This window comes from Pristiophorus japonicus, chromosome 11, assembly GCF_044704955.1.
Source record: "Pristiophorus japonicus isolate sPriJap1 chromosome 11, sPriJap1.hap1, whole genome shotgun sequence".
Classification (NCBI taxonomy): Eukaryota; Metazoa; Chordata; class Chondrichthyes; family Pristiophoridae; genus Pristiophorus; species Pristiophorus japonicus.
Genome location: NC_091987.1, coordinates 76,934,611 through 76,950,986, shown reverse-complemented (window position 1 = coordinate 76,950,986; position 16,376 = coordinate 76,934,611). Strand labels below are relative to the sequence as shown.

Below are 16,376 nucleotides of genomic sequence, written 5' to 3'. Positions count from 1 at the left end.
AGTGACGAAAGTAAATGTTGGTCCCTTAGAAGATGAAAAGGGGGATTTAATAATGGGAAATGTGGAAATGGCTGAGACCTTAAACAATTATTTTGCTTCCGTCTTCACAGTGGAAGACACAAAAACCATGCCAAAAATTGCTGGTCATAGGAATGTGGGAAGGGAGGACCTTGAGATGATCACTATCACTAGGGAGGTAGTGCTGGACAGACTAATGGGATTGAAGGTAGACAAGTCCCCTGGTCCTGATGAAATGCATCCCAGGGTATTAAAAGAGATGGCGGAAGTTATAGCAGATGCATTTGTTATAATCTACCAAAATTCTCTGGACTCTGGGGAGGTACCAGTGGATTGGAGAGCAGCTAATGTAACGCCTCTGTTTAAAAAAGGGGGCAGGCAAAAGGCAGGTTAGTTTAACATCTGTAGTGGGGAAAATGCTTGAAACTATCATTAAGGAAGAAATAGCGGGACATCTGGATAGGAATACTGCAATCAAGCAGATGCAGCATGGATTCATGAAAGGGAAATCATGTTTAACTAACTTACTGGAATTCTTTGAGGATATAACGAGCATGGTGGATAGAGGTGTACCGATGGATGTGGTGTATTTAGATTTCCAAAAGGCATTCGATAAGGTGCCACACAAAAGGTTACTGCAGAAGATGAAAGTACGCGGAGTCAGAGGAAATGTATTAGCATGGCTAGAGAATTGGCTGGCGAACAGAAAGCAGAGAGTCGGGATAAATGGTCCTTTTCCGGTTGGAAATCAGTGGTTAGTGATGTGCCACAGGGATCAGTGCTGGGACCACAACTGTTTACAATATACATAGATGACTTAGAGGAGGGGACAGAGTGTAGTGCAACAAAATTTGCAGATGACACTAAGATTAGTGGGAAAGCGGGTTGTGTAGAGGACTCAGAGAGGCTACAAGGAAATTTGGATAGGTTAAGCGAATGGGCTAAGGTTTGGCAGATGGAATACAATGTCAGAAAGTGTGAGGTCATCCACCTTGGGAAAAAAAACAGTAAAAGGGAATATTATTTGAATGGGGAGAAATTACAACATGCTGTGGTGCAGAGGGACCTGGGGGTCCTTGTGCATGAATCCCAAAAGGTTAGTTTGCAGGTGCAGCAGGTAATCAGGAAGGCAAATGGAATGTTGGCCTTCATTGCGAGAGGGATGGAGTACAAAAGCAGGAAGGTGTTGCTGCAACTGTATAAGGTATTGGTAAGGCCGCACTTGGAGTACTGCGTGCAGTTTTGGTCACCTTACTTAAGGAAGGATATACTAGCTTTGGAAGGGGTACAGAGACGATTCACTAGGCTGATTCCGGAGATGAGGGGGTTACCTTATGATGATAGATTGAGTAGACTGGGTCTTTACTCCTTGGAGTTCAGAAGGATGAGGGGTGATCTTATAGAAACATTTAAAATAATGAAAGGGATAGACAAGATAGAGGCAGAGAGGTTGTTTCCATTGGTGGGGGAGACTAGAACTAGGGGGCACAGCCTCAAAATACGGAGGAGCCAATTTAAAACCGAGTTGAGAACGAATTTCTTCTCCCAGGGGGTTGTGAATCTGTGGAATTCTCTGCCCAAGGAAGCAGTTGAGACTAGCTCATTGAATGTTTTCAAGTCAAAGATAGATAGATTTTTAAGCAATAAGGGAATTAAGGGTTACGGGGAGAGGGCGGGTAAGTGGAGCTGAGTCCACGATCAGATCAGCCATGATCTTATTGAATGGTGGAGCAGGCTCGAGGGGCTAGATGGCCTACTCCTGTTCCTAATTCTTTTGTTCTTATGTTCTTATTCTATCTAAGCCCCTCATAATTTTATACACCTCAATAAGGTCTCCCTTCAGCCTCCTCTGTTCCAAAGAAAACAACCCCAGCCTATCCAATCTTGACTCATAGCTTAAATTCTCCAGTCCAGGCAACATCGTCGTAAATCTCCTATATACCCCCTCTAGTGCAATCACATATTTCCTGTAATGTGGTGACCAGAACTGCACGCAGTGCTCTAGCTAACTAGTATTTTATACAATTCAAGCATAATTTCCCTGCTCTTATATTCTATGCCTTGGCTAATAAACATAAATATCCCATATGCCTTCTTAACCACCTTATCTACCTGTCCTGCTACCTTCAGGGATCTGTGGACATGAACTTTAAGGTCCCTCTGTTCCTCTACACTTCTCAGTGTCCTACCATTATTGGCCCTCTGCAAATGCATTACCTCACACTTCTCTGGATTGAATTCCATTTGCCACTGTTCTGCCCACCTGACAGTTCATTGATATCTTCCTGCAGTCTACAGCTCTCTTCTTCATTATCAATCATGCAGCCAATTTTAGTATCATCTGCAAACTTCTAAATCATACCCCCAACATTCAAGTCTAAATCATTGATATATACACAAAAAGCCAGGGACCCAGTACTGAGCCCTGTGGAACCCCACTGGATACAGCCTTCCAGTCACAAAAATACCATCAACCAATACCCTTTGCTTCCTGCCTCTGAGCCAATTTTGGATCCAACTTGCCACTTTGCCTTGTATCCATGTGCTTTTACTTTCGTGACCAATCTGCCATGTGCGACCTAATCAAATACCTTGCTAAAATGCATATAGACTACATCAAATGCACTGCCCTCATCGACCCTCCTTGTTACCTCCTCAAAAAATTCAATCAAGTTAGTCAGACACAATCTTCCCTTAAATCCATGCTGACTGTTCTTGCTTCATCAGTGTCTTTCTAAATGAAGATTTATCCTGTCCCTCAGAATTTTTTCCAATAATTTTCCCACCACCAAGTTTAGGCTGCTCTCGGGCCTCCGTTCCTTCTTATACCCGCACTGCTCTCGCTGCTCTCGCCACTCTCGGGCCTCAGCTGCTCTCGCTCCCAGATTCTGTTGCTCAACCAATCAGTTACCAGCTATCCTGTGATGTCACTCCAGAATTTTAAAATATTTTTTTCTCTCCTCTCTGATCCCGACCAGGTTCGCTGCTTTGCCTCACGAGGGTCAGTGTCGGGGATCGTGGGGGTTGGTGTGGGAATCGCAAGGGTCAGTTTCTGGGATTGCAAGGGTCAGTGTCAGAGATCTTGGGGGTTGCATAACAGGGGTCAGGAGCAGTAGCGATGGAGGGGTCAGGAGCAGCGGGTCAGGAGCGGTGACAATGGGGGCGTCAGGAATAGATGAAATTGGGATCGGGAGCAGCAATTATGTGGTGGCGGGATGGGGGAGGGGTGGGGAAACAGTTCCTGTAATGTGGGGTCAGGAAGAGCACTTCTACACATCCCAGCTGCATATTCAGATAAGTTACTTATCTTATTTCAGGCAATCCTAAGGGCAGGTTTCCCTGAGTGCAGTCCCAGATGGCGTTGACTATCTCAGGGCAAACCAATGTTGGAGAGGGAACCTCAAGCATGTGTTAGGCTCCTTGTTTACATATGCAAAGGACCTAATGCCTGTTTCAGGCGTGGATAAAGGATGGCTCTTGTTTATCCTTACTCAATATGGTGCACCGCACACTTTCTGCCTGCCATATTGGAGCTTCAGTAGTCTATGTAGTGCCTAAAGAACAGGTGCAAAAAAAAAACAATTTCTCGACAACCGAATACAGCTGTGTTATACACTGTTAGGGTAAATAAAATTTGGTTTAACTGGTACTATAAAGTGTTAGGAGGCATAGTGAGCTGCAATTAAAATGAAAGCATATAACAGATACATTATAACTTAGAAACATAGAAACATAGAAAATAGGTGCAGGAGTAGGCCATTCGGCCCTTCTAGCCTGCACCGCCATTCAATGAGTTCATGGCTGAACATGCAACCTCAGTACCCCATTCCTGCTTTCTCACCATACCCCTTGATCCCCTAGTAGTAAGGACTTCATCGAACTCCTTTTTGAATATATTTAGTGAATTGGCCTCAACAACTTTCTGTGGTAGAAAATTCCACAGGTTCACCACTCTCTGGGTGAAGAAATTCCTCCTCATCTCGGTCCTAAATGGCTTACCCCTTATCCTTAGACTGTGTCCCCTGGTTCTGGACTTCCCCAACATTGGGAACATTCTTCCTGCATCTAACCTGTCTAACCCGGTCAGAATTTTAAAGGTTTCTATGAGGTCCCCTCTCATTCTTCTGAACTCCAGTGAATACAAGCCCAGTTGATCCATACTTTCTTGATAGGTCAGTCCCGCCATTTATCCACATTATACTTCATCTGCCATGCATTTGCCCACTCACCTAACCTATCCAAGTCACTCTGCAGCCTCATAGCATCCTCCTCGCAGCTCACACTGCCACCCAACTTAGTGTCATCCGCAAATTTGGAGATACTACATTTAATCCCCTCGTCTAAATCATTGATGTACAGTGTAAAACAGCTGGGGCCCCAGCACAGAACCTTGCGGTACCCCACTAGTCACTGCCTGCCATTCTGAAAAGTACCCATTTACTCCTACTCTTTGCTTCCTGTCTGACAACCAGTTCTCAATCCATGTCAGCACACTACCCCCAATCCCATGTGCTTTAACTTTGCACATTAATCTCTTGTGTGGGACCTTGTCGAAAGCCTTCTGAAAGTCCAAATATACCTCATCAACTGGTTCTCCCTTGTCCACTCTACTGGAAACATCCTCAAAAAATTCCAGAAGATTTGTCAAGCATGATTTCCCTTTCACAAATCCATGCTGACTTGGACCTATCATATCACCTCTTTCCAAATGCACTGCTATGACATCCTTAATAATTGATTCCATCATTTTACCCACTACCGATGTCAGGCTGACCGGTCTATAATTCCCTGTTATCTCTCTCCCTCCTTTTTTAAAAAGTGGGGTTACATTGACTACCCTCCACTCCATAGGAACTGATCCAGAGTCAATGGAATGTTGGAAAATGACTGTCAATGCATCCACTATTTCCAAGGCCACCTCCTTAAGTACTCTGGGATGCAGTCCATCAGGCCCTGGGGATTTATCGGCCTTCAATCCCATCAATTTCCCCAACACAATTTCCCGGCTAATAAGAATTTCCCTCAGTTCCTCCTCCTTACTAGACCCTCCGACCCCTTTTATATCCTTGAAACAATACACATTCCTGTTTTCATCAATAATAAAAAAAATCTTTGTAAATCATAGTTACCTTAATAACTAACACATCTGCATCATAAAGCACAGAGGTAATTGGATAAAATGAACTTTTACTTTAAGAATCTGATTTTTGGTATCCAATTTATGTTTTAGCAGAAACAATATGATTCAGTCCAAAATATACCCTGAGTTATTTATTTATTCAGGTTTCATAATTTTGCACAGTTCTGGTCTCCATATTATAAAAAAGATATAGAGGCACTGGAGAAGGACTGAGAGGTTAGACTTATCAGGAAAGGCTGAACAGGGCCTGGGGCTCTTTTCTCTAGAAAAGAGAAGGTTGAGGGGTGGCCTGATAGAGGTCCTTAAGATTATGAAAGGGTTTGATAGGGATGATGTTTCCACTTGCGGATGAGACTAGAACTAGGACCATAAATAAAAGATAATCACTGATAAATCCAATAGGGAATTCAGGAGAAACCTCATTAACAGGAGAATGGTTAGAATATGGAACTCGCTACCACAAGGAGTAGTTGAGGTGATTGATGCATTTAAGGGGAAGCTGGATAAACACATGAGGGAGAAAGGAATAGAAAATATGTAAATGGGGTTAGATGAAGAGTGGGAGGAGACTTGTGTGGAGCATAAATACCTGCATGTACCAGCTGGGCTGAATAGTCTGTTTCTGTGCTGTACATTCTATGTAATAAAAGAAAGACGTGCATTTATATAGCACTTTTCACAACCACTGGACGTACCAAAGCATTTACAAAAGTGAACTAATTTTTTGAAGGGTAATCACTATTGTAATGTAGGAAACATGGCAGATAATTTGCTCCCATAAACAGCAATGTGATAATGACCAGATAATCTGTTTTAGTGATGTTGATTGAGGAATAAATATTGGCCAGGACCCTGGGGATAACGCCCCTGCTCTTCTTTGAAATAATGTCATGGGATCTTTTAACGTCTCATCCAAAAGACGGCACCTCCAACAGTGCAGCATTCCCTTGGAGTGTCAGCCAAATTTTGGTGTTCAAGTCTCTGGAGTAGGACTTGAATCCACAACCTTCTGACTCAGAGGCAAGGGTGCCACCCACTGAGCCACAGCTGACACTGTAATATTATACAATTAAAATATTTGTCCTTTCCATGTGGATCTGGAAAAAGAACAATAGTTCCAGCTTTTAAAAATATCTCATTCCTATCCCTGTTTCTCCATTTTTTAGGTTTAGATCCCGCTGGGCCCTTGTTTTCAAAGGCAAGTGTTGATGAACGCCTTGATCCTAGTGATGCAATGTTTGTTGAAGCCATTCACAGTGATTCCGACAGTAAGTGTGAAATGTATTGTTCTCCTCTCCTCAGTGTAGTCTAGAAGATTACATTTAGCATTCTTTGTATCAGGAGTGAGTTTGGATGACAGAGCGAGTAACAGCAAAGACTGCAGTATCTTTGGTAAAAGAAGAAATTGGGGTAAATTTTTGTCTTCATCCCATGTGATAATCTGCTGGAATGGTTCGCTCGTCCATTATAGAACCTACTTGATTTTCATTCCGTTCAGGTAAGTGAATGGTGGGCCAGACTGCAGGGAGCAGAAGCTTCTACGTAGTCCTCTCCCTCCATTTCTGCACATCTGAGCCATTACCACGACTATTCTTGGCCTTCCAGCGCCTTTCACCAGAAAGTCCTAGGAGCAATGGTAACAAGAGTGTCCAAGGGGGAAGTGTGGGCCACCCACTCCCCCCAAGTCAGCATTTATATATGGCTGGTGGAGATGGGGTCGCCAGCCATGGCATATAGAAGTTGCTTTGAGTGGAAGTTGCTTTGTCACTCAAAGACCCTGCTAAGAAAGTCCGATTCAGTCAGCGCCTCACTACCAACCTGGTGACTCCCAGTGATCCAGAGACGCAGAGTGTCCACAGCACCTGGTCTGCCCTCAAGGCCTCCATAATTAGCATCTGTGAAGAGGCTCTCGGTCACTCGACCAGGAAACACCAATACTGGTTCGACGAGATCGACCAGGAACTAATAAACTGCAAGTGCAAGGCATTCTTGAACTGGAAACAGCAACACAACTCGAGAGCAAGAAAGCAGCTCTAAAAACGTCTGAAGGCCGAGGTCCAACAAAAAACTCTTGACCTAAAGAACAGATGGTGGGTGGAGAAAGCGCAGGAGATCCAGCAACTAGCCGACAACCACGACGTGCGTGGATTCTTTAGCACAGTCAAGATCACCTATGGTCCAAGCACCCAAGGTCCTACCTCATTGCGGGCCACGAACGGAGAGGTACTTATCAAGGACAGAGAGGCAGTCAGTGCCCGCTGGAAGGAGCACTTCGAAGATCTCCTTAACCGAGACTCTGTTTTCGACGCGAGTGTCCTCGACTCCATTCCGCAGCATGCTACCCGCCACTACCTCAGCACAACCCTAGCCCGGCATGAGGTTGAAAAGGCCATCCGACAACTGAAGAACAACAAGGCCTCAGGAGCAGATGGAATCACCGCTGAAGCACTAAAACATGACGGAGAAGCACTTTTGCCGCGAACACATGAACTCATTTCTCTTATTTGGAAGGAGGAGAGCATGTCAGGAGATCACAGAGATGCCGTAATCGTGACCATCTTCAAGAAAAGGGACAAGTATGATTGCGGTAATTACAGAGGAGTTTCCCTGCTGTCTGCCATAGGGAAAGTCATCGCAAGAATCCTCCTCAATCGCCTTCTCCCTGTGGCTGAAGAGCTCCTACCAGAGTCGCAATGCGGATTACACCCACGAAGGGGCACAATGGACATGATCTTCACCATGTGGCAAATTCAAAAGAAATGCAGGGAACAACACCAACCTCTGTACATGGCCTCCTTTGACCTCACAAAGCCCTTTGACACTGTCAACCATGAGCGATTATGGAGCGTCCTCCTCAAGTTCGGCTGCCCTCAAAAGTTTGTCACCATCCTCCGCCTGCTTCACGATGACATGCAAGTCTTGAACCTGACCAACGGATCCACCACAGACCCAATACATGTATAGACCAGGGTCAAACAAGGCTGTGTCATCACACCAACGCTCTTCTCGATCTTCCTTGATGCAATGCTCCATCTTGCCCTCAGTAAGTTCCCCACTGGAGTGGAGCTAATCTACAGAACAAACTGAAAACTGTTCAACCTCCAATGCCTCAGTCCAGATCCACGGTCGTCCCATCCTCTATCATTGAATTGCAGCATGCAGACAATGCTTGTGTCTGCGCACACTCGGAGACCGAACTCCAAATCATCATTAACACTTTCACTGAAGTGTACGAGAGAATGGGCCTTACACTAAACATCCGTAAAACAAAGGTTCTCTACCAAACTGCCCCCATCACACAGTACTGCCCCCCGATAATCAAAATCCATGATGAGGCCTTGGGAGCCTACTGTCAACAAGGGCAGACGTCGATGACGGAAGTACAACACCACCTTCGGTGTGCCAGTGCAGCCTTCGGTCGCCTGCAGAAGAGAGTGTTTGAAGACCAGGACCTCAAACCCAGCACCAATCTCATGGAACAGTAGTGGTACCGGCCCTCCTATATGCCTCAAAGACATGGACTAGACTTTCCATTATTGTGCAGATCGCCCAAAAATGGGTGTTATTTCCAGCGTTGGCGGTAAATATGGGTTTTGAGATCGCCAGATTATCACCCATTTTCAAAACCCCAACTTTCCATTTTATAAAATGGGCGTTTCTGCGAGCGATCTGAAATGGTCATTGCGTTAAATTTTTTGACCTTTTGCCGTAAAGTGTTGGCGTCCATAGTAAAGGCATGGCAACGGTCATTTACCGGGTTTCAGGAGGTCAGGGGTCATCAATACATGCGCAGAAGAGGAGAGAGAGAGGGAGCAGGGAGGAACTGAAAGCGTGTGTGGGTATGTTGTGTGCTTGTTTGGCTGTTTTGGGAAGCAGGTGAGAGATTTGCCAGCAGCAAAAGGCCTACTGAGCACAAATAACATTGCCACCGAGTTTCTGTCGAGAAAATAATATTTAAAATGTAAGGGATGGAGGAGGCGACACAGCACGCTGTGGAGACTGACGCTGACGAAAGTAGTGAGGTGGGAGAGGAACAATTGGGAGGACGCAAACGAGCGAGGAGATTCTCCAACGAGGCAAATGCCTCCCTCCTGTAGGAGGCGGAGTCACGCTTAGGTCAATTGACCCAGGGTGAGCGTGGGAAGCCCACCCCAAAGGTCTACCAGAGGATATGGGCCGAGATGGTCTTGTCAGCGACCAACGAGGTGCGTGAGGGCAACCAATGCTGGAACGACATTGTCGGGTCCGCCAGAGTAAGTATTACATTTATTTACATTTACATATATATTTGTATAATTTGATTTGTAAGTGTAATGATTGATTAAAATCAGATGTGATGTCTTGCACTTATACCGGGAATGTTTTACTCAAAATCTGCGATAACAGTGTACGTCTTTAGGTAAAGAATGATAATTATCGTAATGTGTTGTATCAGTCTCTGTGACAGTACCTAGCGATGATATCACACAATGATCTCATGCCATGTCGTGCTGGTGTTACCTTTTACAGAAGTAGCTTGCGAGGAATAGGGCCGAGCAGAGGTGAACGGGTGGCACGTCCCCAGGCAACAGCGAGCTCACCGACATCGAGGAGCCGGTGCTGGCACTAGTGGGGAGCCATCTCCGGTCGGCCACGCAAGCAGCAGTAGAACCCGATGTGATGCCACGTGAGTAAAGTATACACCATTGCGTGATGTAAAGTCAATATATGTCACACCCACTCATATCCGACGAATAATATATGATACATGATTGATAAAAGTGTTCTCTAAATAATGATTGCCTCCTGAGGATCATTGCAATGCAGAATTTGGTCATGGTCATGAAATGTGATGTCTGTGATGATTTTGATAGAGGTGGTGCTTTTGTGTGCATATGCTGTGTGTAGTGTTGGACTCACCTTGTGACCCTAGCACCCCTTCTCCTCTAATCACCTCATTTATGTTTTGTAGCTCAGCTAGCAGCGTGGCCCCATGCAACACCACCGAGCCCAGGAGCTGGTCGTGCGGGGCCGGAGTCGCCAGACGATGGTGCATCTGGTGCTGAGGAGCCCCGATTATCGCCCGTGGAGCTGCAGGGTGCCTTCTCTACGGATGAGGGTGCGGACTTCGAGGAGCCTGCATCGCCAAGCTCCATAATACAGTCGACCCTGATGACATTTAATGCTCCTGTAGCCATTCCCTCCTCCACTGTGGAGTACCGGGCTCAAGCACCTTGCCGCAGGGCACCCGAGGTGTCTCCAGGACGGCGCGGACCAAGGGGACGCAGCAGGTCTACTCCAGGATCGGCAGATCTGAGCAGCGACATGGTACACTTGTCCAGTAGGAGTGTTGACATAGGTCAGCAGATCCTACAGACAATGGGGGGCATATCCCAACAGATGGCCAGCATGTGTGAGTACGTGCCGCGGATGACGGAGGCGCTAGAGGTGATAGCCAGGAACACTGGTGCCAGAGGGCTCCCAGTGGTCCCGGAGCACGGCACTGCACCCCAAGGTGCCGCACCCCCATTGCCAATGACACAAGGGAGCCAGGAGGAAGATCTTGCTTCTGGCTCGGAGCACGTTCCCATCTCGGGACTGTCCTCTCCTGTATCCGTCCAACCAGCGGTTCTGCTGTCATACCCCCTCCCCAATGAAGCAGAGCCTGAGGAGCTCCTTGGCCAGGCAGCTTGGAGTCAGGAGGGGTAGAGGTGGGGAGGAGAAACGGGAGGTGGGGGGAAGGAAAGTGAGGTGCATGGCCGCAGGTGTTGTCTTGTTCACAGTATTTTAATGTTGTTGCTGCTATTTTGTTGGGAGGTTAGGGGGAAGGGGCGGGGAGGGAACCTTGTTTTTTTGCATTTGAGTTCGATGTTTATGAACTGTGGTTGGAAATGTGAAAGATTTAATGAATATATAAATGTTATAAATTTGTTGTAGGCTGGGGTGGAGTGTTTTTTACAGTTATAATTATGATTTCATACAAATGTTCTCATTAAATGTTTTTTTATTTAATATAACCTTGTTGCGCATTGTCGCAGACAGCTGCACTATTACACACTGGTGATTCCTTAACATGAAAGTGGATAATTAAACTTAACTTGAATCAACTTAAACTTTAACTGTCACCAAGGTGATGCCCACCATTGATGTATGTGCTGCAGACACAGCAGTGTTGCAGCTTTGTAAATACCACCAATATTATTTCAAGCAAAGCACTCATTTATGAGCTGCTGACACAAGAGTCTTGCAGCTATGTAGCCACCATGGGCCCTTTCCTGCAGTCTAGAGAGGGGCGGGGGCATGCTTTCATCGTCAGCCTGATTGTCTGGTCCGAGGTCAGCATCCAGCTCCTCGTCCTCCTCTTCCTCTCTCTCCTGAGGTGGACCAGCAGTCCCTTCCGGCAATCCTTGTCCCTCCTGATAGCCAAGTTGTGCAGCATGGAGCACACCACCACGAATTGAGCTACCTGCTCAGGGTGGTATAGGAGCTCGCCTCCTGAGTGGTCTAGGCATCAGAAGCGCTGTTTAAGCACTCAATGGTTTTCTCGATGATATTGCGAGTGGCTCTGTGGCTCTCGTTGTATCGCTTCCCGGCTTCGGTGTGGGTGTTACGCAGGGGGGTCATCAGCCAGGTGGCGAGGCCATATCCTTTGTCACCAAGCATCCAGCATTGACCTTGTGGCTGACTGGTAAACATGTCAGATACAGTGCTCTCGCGCAGGATGTGAGCATCATGGATGCTGCATGGAAATTTTGCATTCACTGCCATAATAATTTGCTGGTAGTCAACAACGAGTTGCACATTCAGGGAGTGGAATTCCTTTTGGTTCCAAAAAACCTCTGCATCCTGAAAAGGTGCCCGCATGGCGATGTGTGTACAGTCTATTGCTCCCTGCCCTTGGGGAAGTTAGCAATTCGGTAGAATCCTAAAGCCCTCTCAGTCTGAGCCTCCCTGGTCATAGGGAAGCTGATAAAGTCCAACCTGCATGCGTAAAGGGCTTCAGTGACCTGTCGAATGCAGCAATGTGTGGCATGCTGAGATATAGCGCAAATGTCGCCAGCTGTGGCCTGAAAGGAACCCGATGCGTAGAAGGAAAGTGCCGCAGTGACCTTGACCTCGACGGACAGTGCGGTCCTGATGGTGCTGGCAGGCTGCAGATCTCCCCTGATGAGCTGGCATATCTCACTGATAACCTCTTTGCGGAAGCGCAGTCTCCTAAGGCACGTGTTATCGAACAAGTTCAGGTAAGACTGCTTCTCCCTGTATGTGCGTGGGGTGTAAGGTCTCATCCTCCTCAGCAGTCTGGCATGTCTTAGATAGGGCACATAATGCTGTTGAATATACCTTCTGCCATCTCTAGTCTGCAGCATGTGCATGGTCATCAAGACAGGCTGAGAAATGACAGGCCCCATTCCAATAACTATATTATAGCTATTGTTCACAAACAATAATTTTTCCCACTAAGACACCTAAACTAAATTCCATTCATCCTTAGTATGATACGATGATTGTTCAGATGTTCAAATCATCTTAAAAGAACTCCATAGTACATCAAAACTCCCCAGAAGTTGAAGCAGCCTTTTAAATGAAGCGACCTGCGATTTACAAAATGGCGTCCATACCGCTGTGATTAGTTCAGGTGAAAGCAACTTTTTCACAGTGGTTTTTTTCGTTGATAAATATTTTTGTCGATATGTGTGCGAGGTGCCGAAAGTAACACGGCGATATTTTGGGCGTTAGTTTCGGCAATTATGATCTTTACGACAAAAAAAAGTGGGCGAGCGGTATTATTATTTCTCGGCATTAAGTAGATGCCGAAAGTAACGCTGCGCGATAAGTGAGCGATAAGTGGGCGTTATTTTCCATTTTGTGCCTAAATAGAAACATAGAAACATAGAAAATAGATGCAGGAGTAGGCCATCCGGCCCTTCGAGTCTGCACCACCATTCAATAAGATCATGGCTGATCATTCCTTCAGTACCCCTTTCCTGCTTTCTTTCCATACCCCCCTTGATCCCTTTAGCCACAAGGGCCATATCTAACTCCCTCTTGAAAATATCCAATGAACTGGCATCAACAACTCTCTGCTGTAGGGAATTCCACAGGTTAACAACACTCTGAATGAAGAAGTTCCTCCTCATCTCAGTCCTAAATGGCCTACCCCTTATACTAAGACTATGTCCCCTGGTTCTGGACTTCCCCAACATCGGGAACATTCTTCCTGCATCTAACCTGTCCAGTCCCGTCAGAATTTTCTATGTTTCTATGAGATCCCCTCTCATCCTTCTAAACTCCAGTGAATACAGACCCAGTCGATCCAGTCTCTCCTCATATGTCAGTCCTGCCATCCCGGGAATCAGTCTGGTAAACCTTTGCTGCACTCCCTCAATAGCAAGAACGTCCTTCCTCAGATTAGGAGACCAAAACTGAACACAATATTCCAGGTGGGGCCTCACCAAGGCCTTGTACAACTGCAGTAAGACTTCCGTGCTCCTATACTCAAATCCCCTTGCTATGAAGGCCTGGGCAATATCTGGCGTTAAACCTCATCTCAGTGTTCAAATGGACGTTAAGTGGGCGCTATCGATGCAAAACAAGTGGAAAGTCTAGCCCATGGACTATGTACATCAGGCACCTCAAAGCACTGGGGAAGTACCACCAACGCTGCCTCCTCAAGATCCTGCAAATCGATTAGCAGGATAGGTGCACCAACGTCAGTGTTCTTTCTCAGGCCAACGTCCCCAGCATCAAAGCATTGACCACGCTCGATCAGCTCTGATAGATGGGCCACATCGTCTGCATGCCCAATAAGAGACTCCCAAAACAAGTGCTCTAGTCGGAGCTCCAACACGGCAAGTGAGCCCCAGGTGGGCTGAGGAAACGCTTCAAGGACACCCTCAAATCTTCCTTGAAAAAGTGCAACATCCCCACCGACACCTGGGAATCCCTGGCCCAAGACCACTCAAAGTGGAGAAGAAGCATCCGGGAAAGCGCCGAACACCTCGAGTCCCTTCGCCGGGAGCAAGCGGAGGCCAAGCACAAACAGCGGAAGGTGCGCACGACAACCCAAGCACCCCACCCACCCATCCCTTCAGGCAATGGCCCTTCAACCACCATCTGCCCCATCCTTGACAGAGACTGTAGGTCCCACATTGGACTCAACAGTCACCTGAGAACTCATTTTTAGTGTGAAAGCAAGTCATCCTTGTCTCTGAGGGACTGCCTAAGAAGAGAAGATAGAAGTTGCATATATTGTGATGATATTCTTTGTGTCTCAAAAGTGCAGGTGTGTGTTTAACTGGGCCTGCTCCCTCTCGATCAAACTGGGATAGTGAGGTTTCATATCTCTACTTTTGGTGTGTGTTTTCCCAAAGCCTCTATAGTTATAAATGTACATTGTTGTCCTGTTTCTGGAAAGGTGTGATGACCCCTCTTTGGCTTATTTTTTAGTAGCTCAAGTATGATGACCTTCTGTGATCAGGAAAATTGGAAGGTGCTGGATTATTCAAAGAGTTTGCACAGATTTTGCACCTTTTTCACTAGCTGAGTGGGCTGCTCCTGATTGGTCCAAACCATGTGCTGCAGATAATGAGGTCATGGAAAGTTGCATGTTGATATGGAGCATTTGTCCATCACAGTATTTGTAGACCTGTACTTTCATAACTATGACAGGACAGACTTAAAATAGTTATCAAACAACAACCTCAACTCTAGATTTTGTAATAAATGAAACTTATGAAATGCAACACAGAAAATCAACACTGCATAACAGTCTGATAACTGCAGAGTATCGATTGTCAATCCTTGATACCGTTGCTGTTAACAAATACCTCATATCCAGTACTAGTGTGTGTGTATTTCCTTCCTCTAATTTTCTAGCCACTGCCTAATCCAAGTATTCGTGTATTATTTTGGTAACTTACAGACTTTGGAATTTCTCGACCAGTTGGGCATATTGATTTCTACCTGAATGATGGAAAAGACCAACCTGGCTGTAGACGTTTATTTTTATTCTCAGGTAACATTTTAGTATGCTGAACTTGGCATTTCTAACTATGCATGGTTTAGCCGCACTGACATGATTGATTCAGTTACTTACGGCAAAGTTCTGATGAAGGATCATCGATCTCAAACTTGGACTTAGAAACATAGAAACATAGAAAATAGGTGCAGGAGTAGGCCATTCGGCCCTTCGAGCCTGGAATAAGAGACTGAGTGTAACGTAGCTAAGTTTGCTGACGATACAAAGATGGGAGGAAAAGCAATGTGTGAGGAGGGCACAACAAATCTGCAAAAGGACATAGACAGGGTAAGTGAGTAGGCAAAAATTTGGCAGATGGAGTATAATGTTGGAAAGTGTGAGGTCATGCACTTTGGCAGAAAAAAATCCAGGAGCAAGTTATTATTCAAATGGAGAAAAATTGCAAAGTGCTGCAGTACAGTGGGACCTGGGGGTACTTGTGCATGAAACACAAAAGGATAGTATGCAGGTTCAGCAAGTGATCAGGAAGGCCAATAGAATCTTGGCCTTTATTGCGAAGGGGATGGAGTATAAATTCTTGCTACAGTTATACAGGGTATTGGTGAGGCCACACCTGAAATAGTTTGTGCAGTTTTGGTTTCCATATTTACGAAAGGATATATTTGCTTTGGAGACAGTTCAGAGAAGGTTCACTAGGTTGATTCCGGTGATGAGGGTTTTGACTTATGAGAAAAGGTTGAGTAGGTTGGGCCACTACTCAGTGGAATTCAGAAGAATGAGAGGTGATCTTATAGAAACGTATAAGATTATGAGGGGGCTTGACAAGGTGGATGCAGAGAGGATGTTTCCACTGATAGGGGAGACTAGAACTAGAGGGCATGATTTTAGAATAAGGGGCCGCCCATTTAAAACTGAGATGAGGAGAAATTTCTTCTCTCAGAGGGTTGTAAATCTGTGGAATTCGCTGCCTCAGAGAGCTATGGAAGTTGGGACATTGAATAAATTTAAGACAGAAATAAACAGTTTTTTAAATGATAAGGGGATAAGGAGTTATGAGGAGCGGGCAGGGAAGTGGACCTGAGTCCATGTTCGGATCAACCATGATCGTATTAAATGGCGGAGCTGGCTTGAGGGGCCGTATGGCCTACTCCTGCTCCTATTTCTTATGTTTGTATGTTAACTCTGTTTCTCTCCACAGATGCTGCCTGACCAGCTGAGATTTCCACCATTTTCTCTTTTTATTAATGAATTTCTCAA

The 16,376-nt window shown here is 45.8% G+C and overlaps 1 protein-coding gene across 1 annotated transcript in view; it reads left to right on the top strand.

Annotated features, from left to right (window-relative positions):
- pla1a (phospholipase A1 member A) overlaps nucleotides 1-16,376 on the top strand; it is a 78,751-nt gene that overhangs the window by 43,147 nt on the left and 19,228 nt on the right. Inside the window, exons 5-6 of the mRNA XM_070892969.1 lie at nucleotides 6,325-6,426; nucleotides 15,063-15,155. Coding sequence (XP_070749070.1) covers nucleotides 6,325-6,426; nucleotides 15,063-15,155 — 195 coding nt within the window. The remainder of the gene's footprint in view (nucleotides 1-6,324; nucleotides 6,427-15,062; nucleotides 15,156-16,376) is intronic.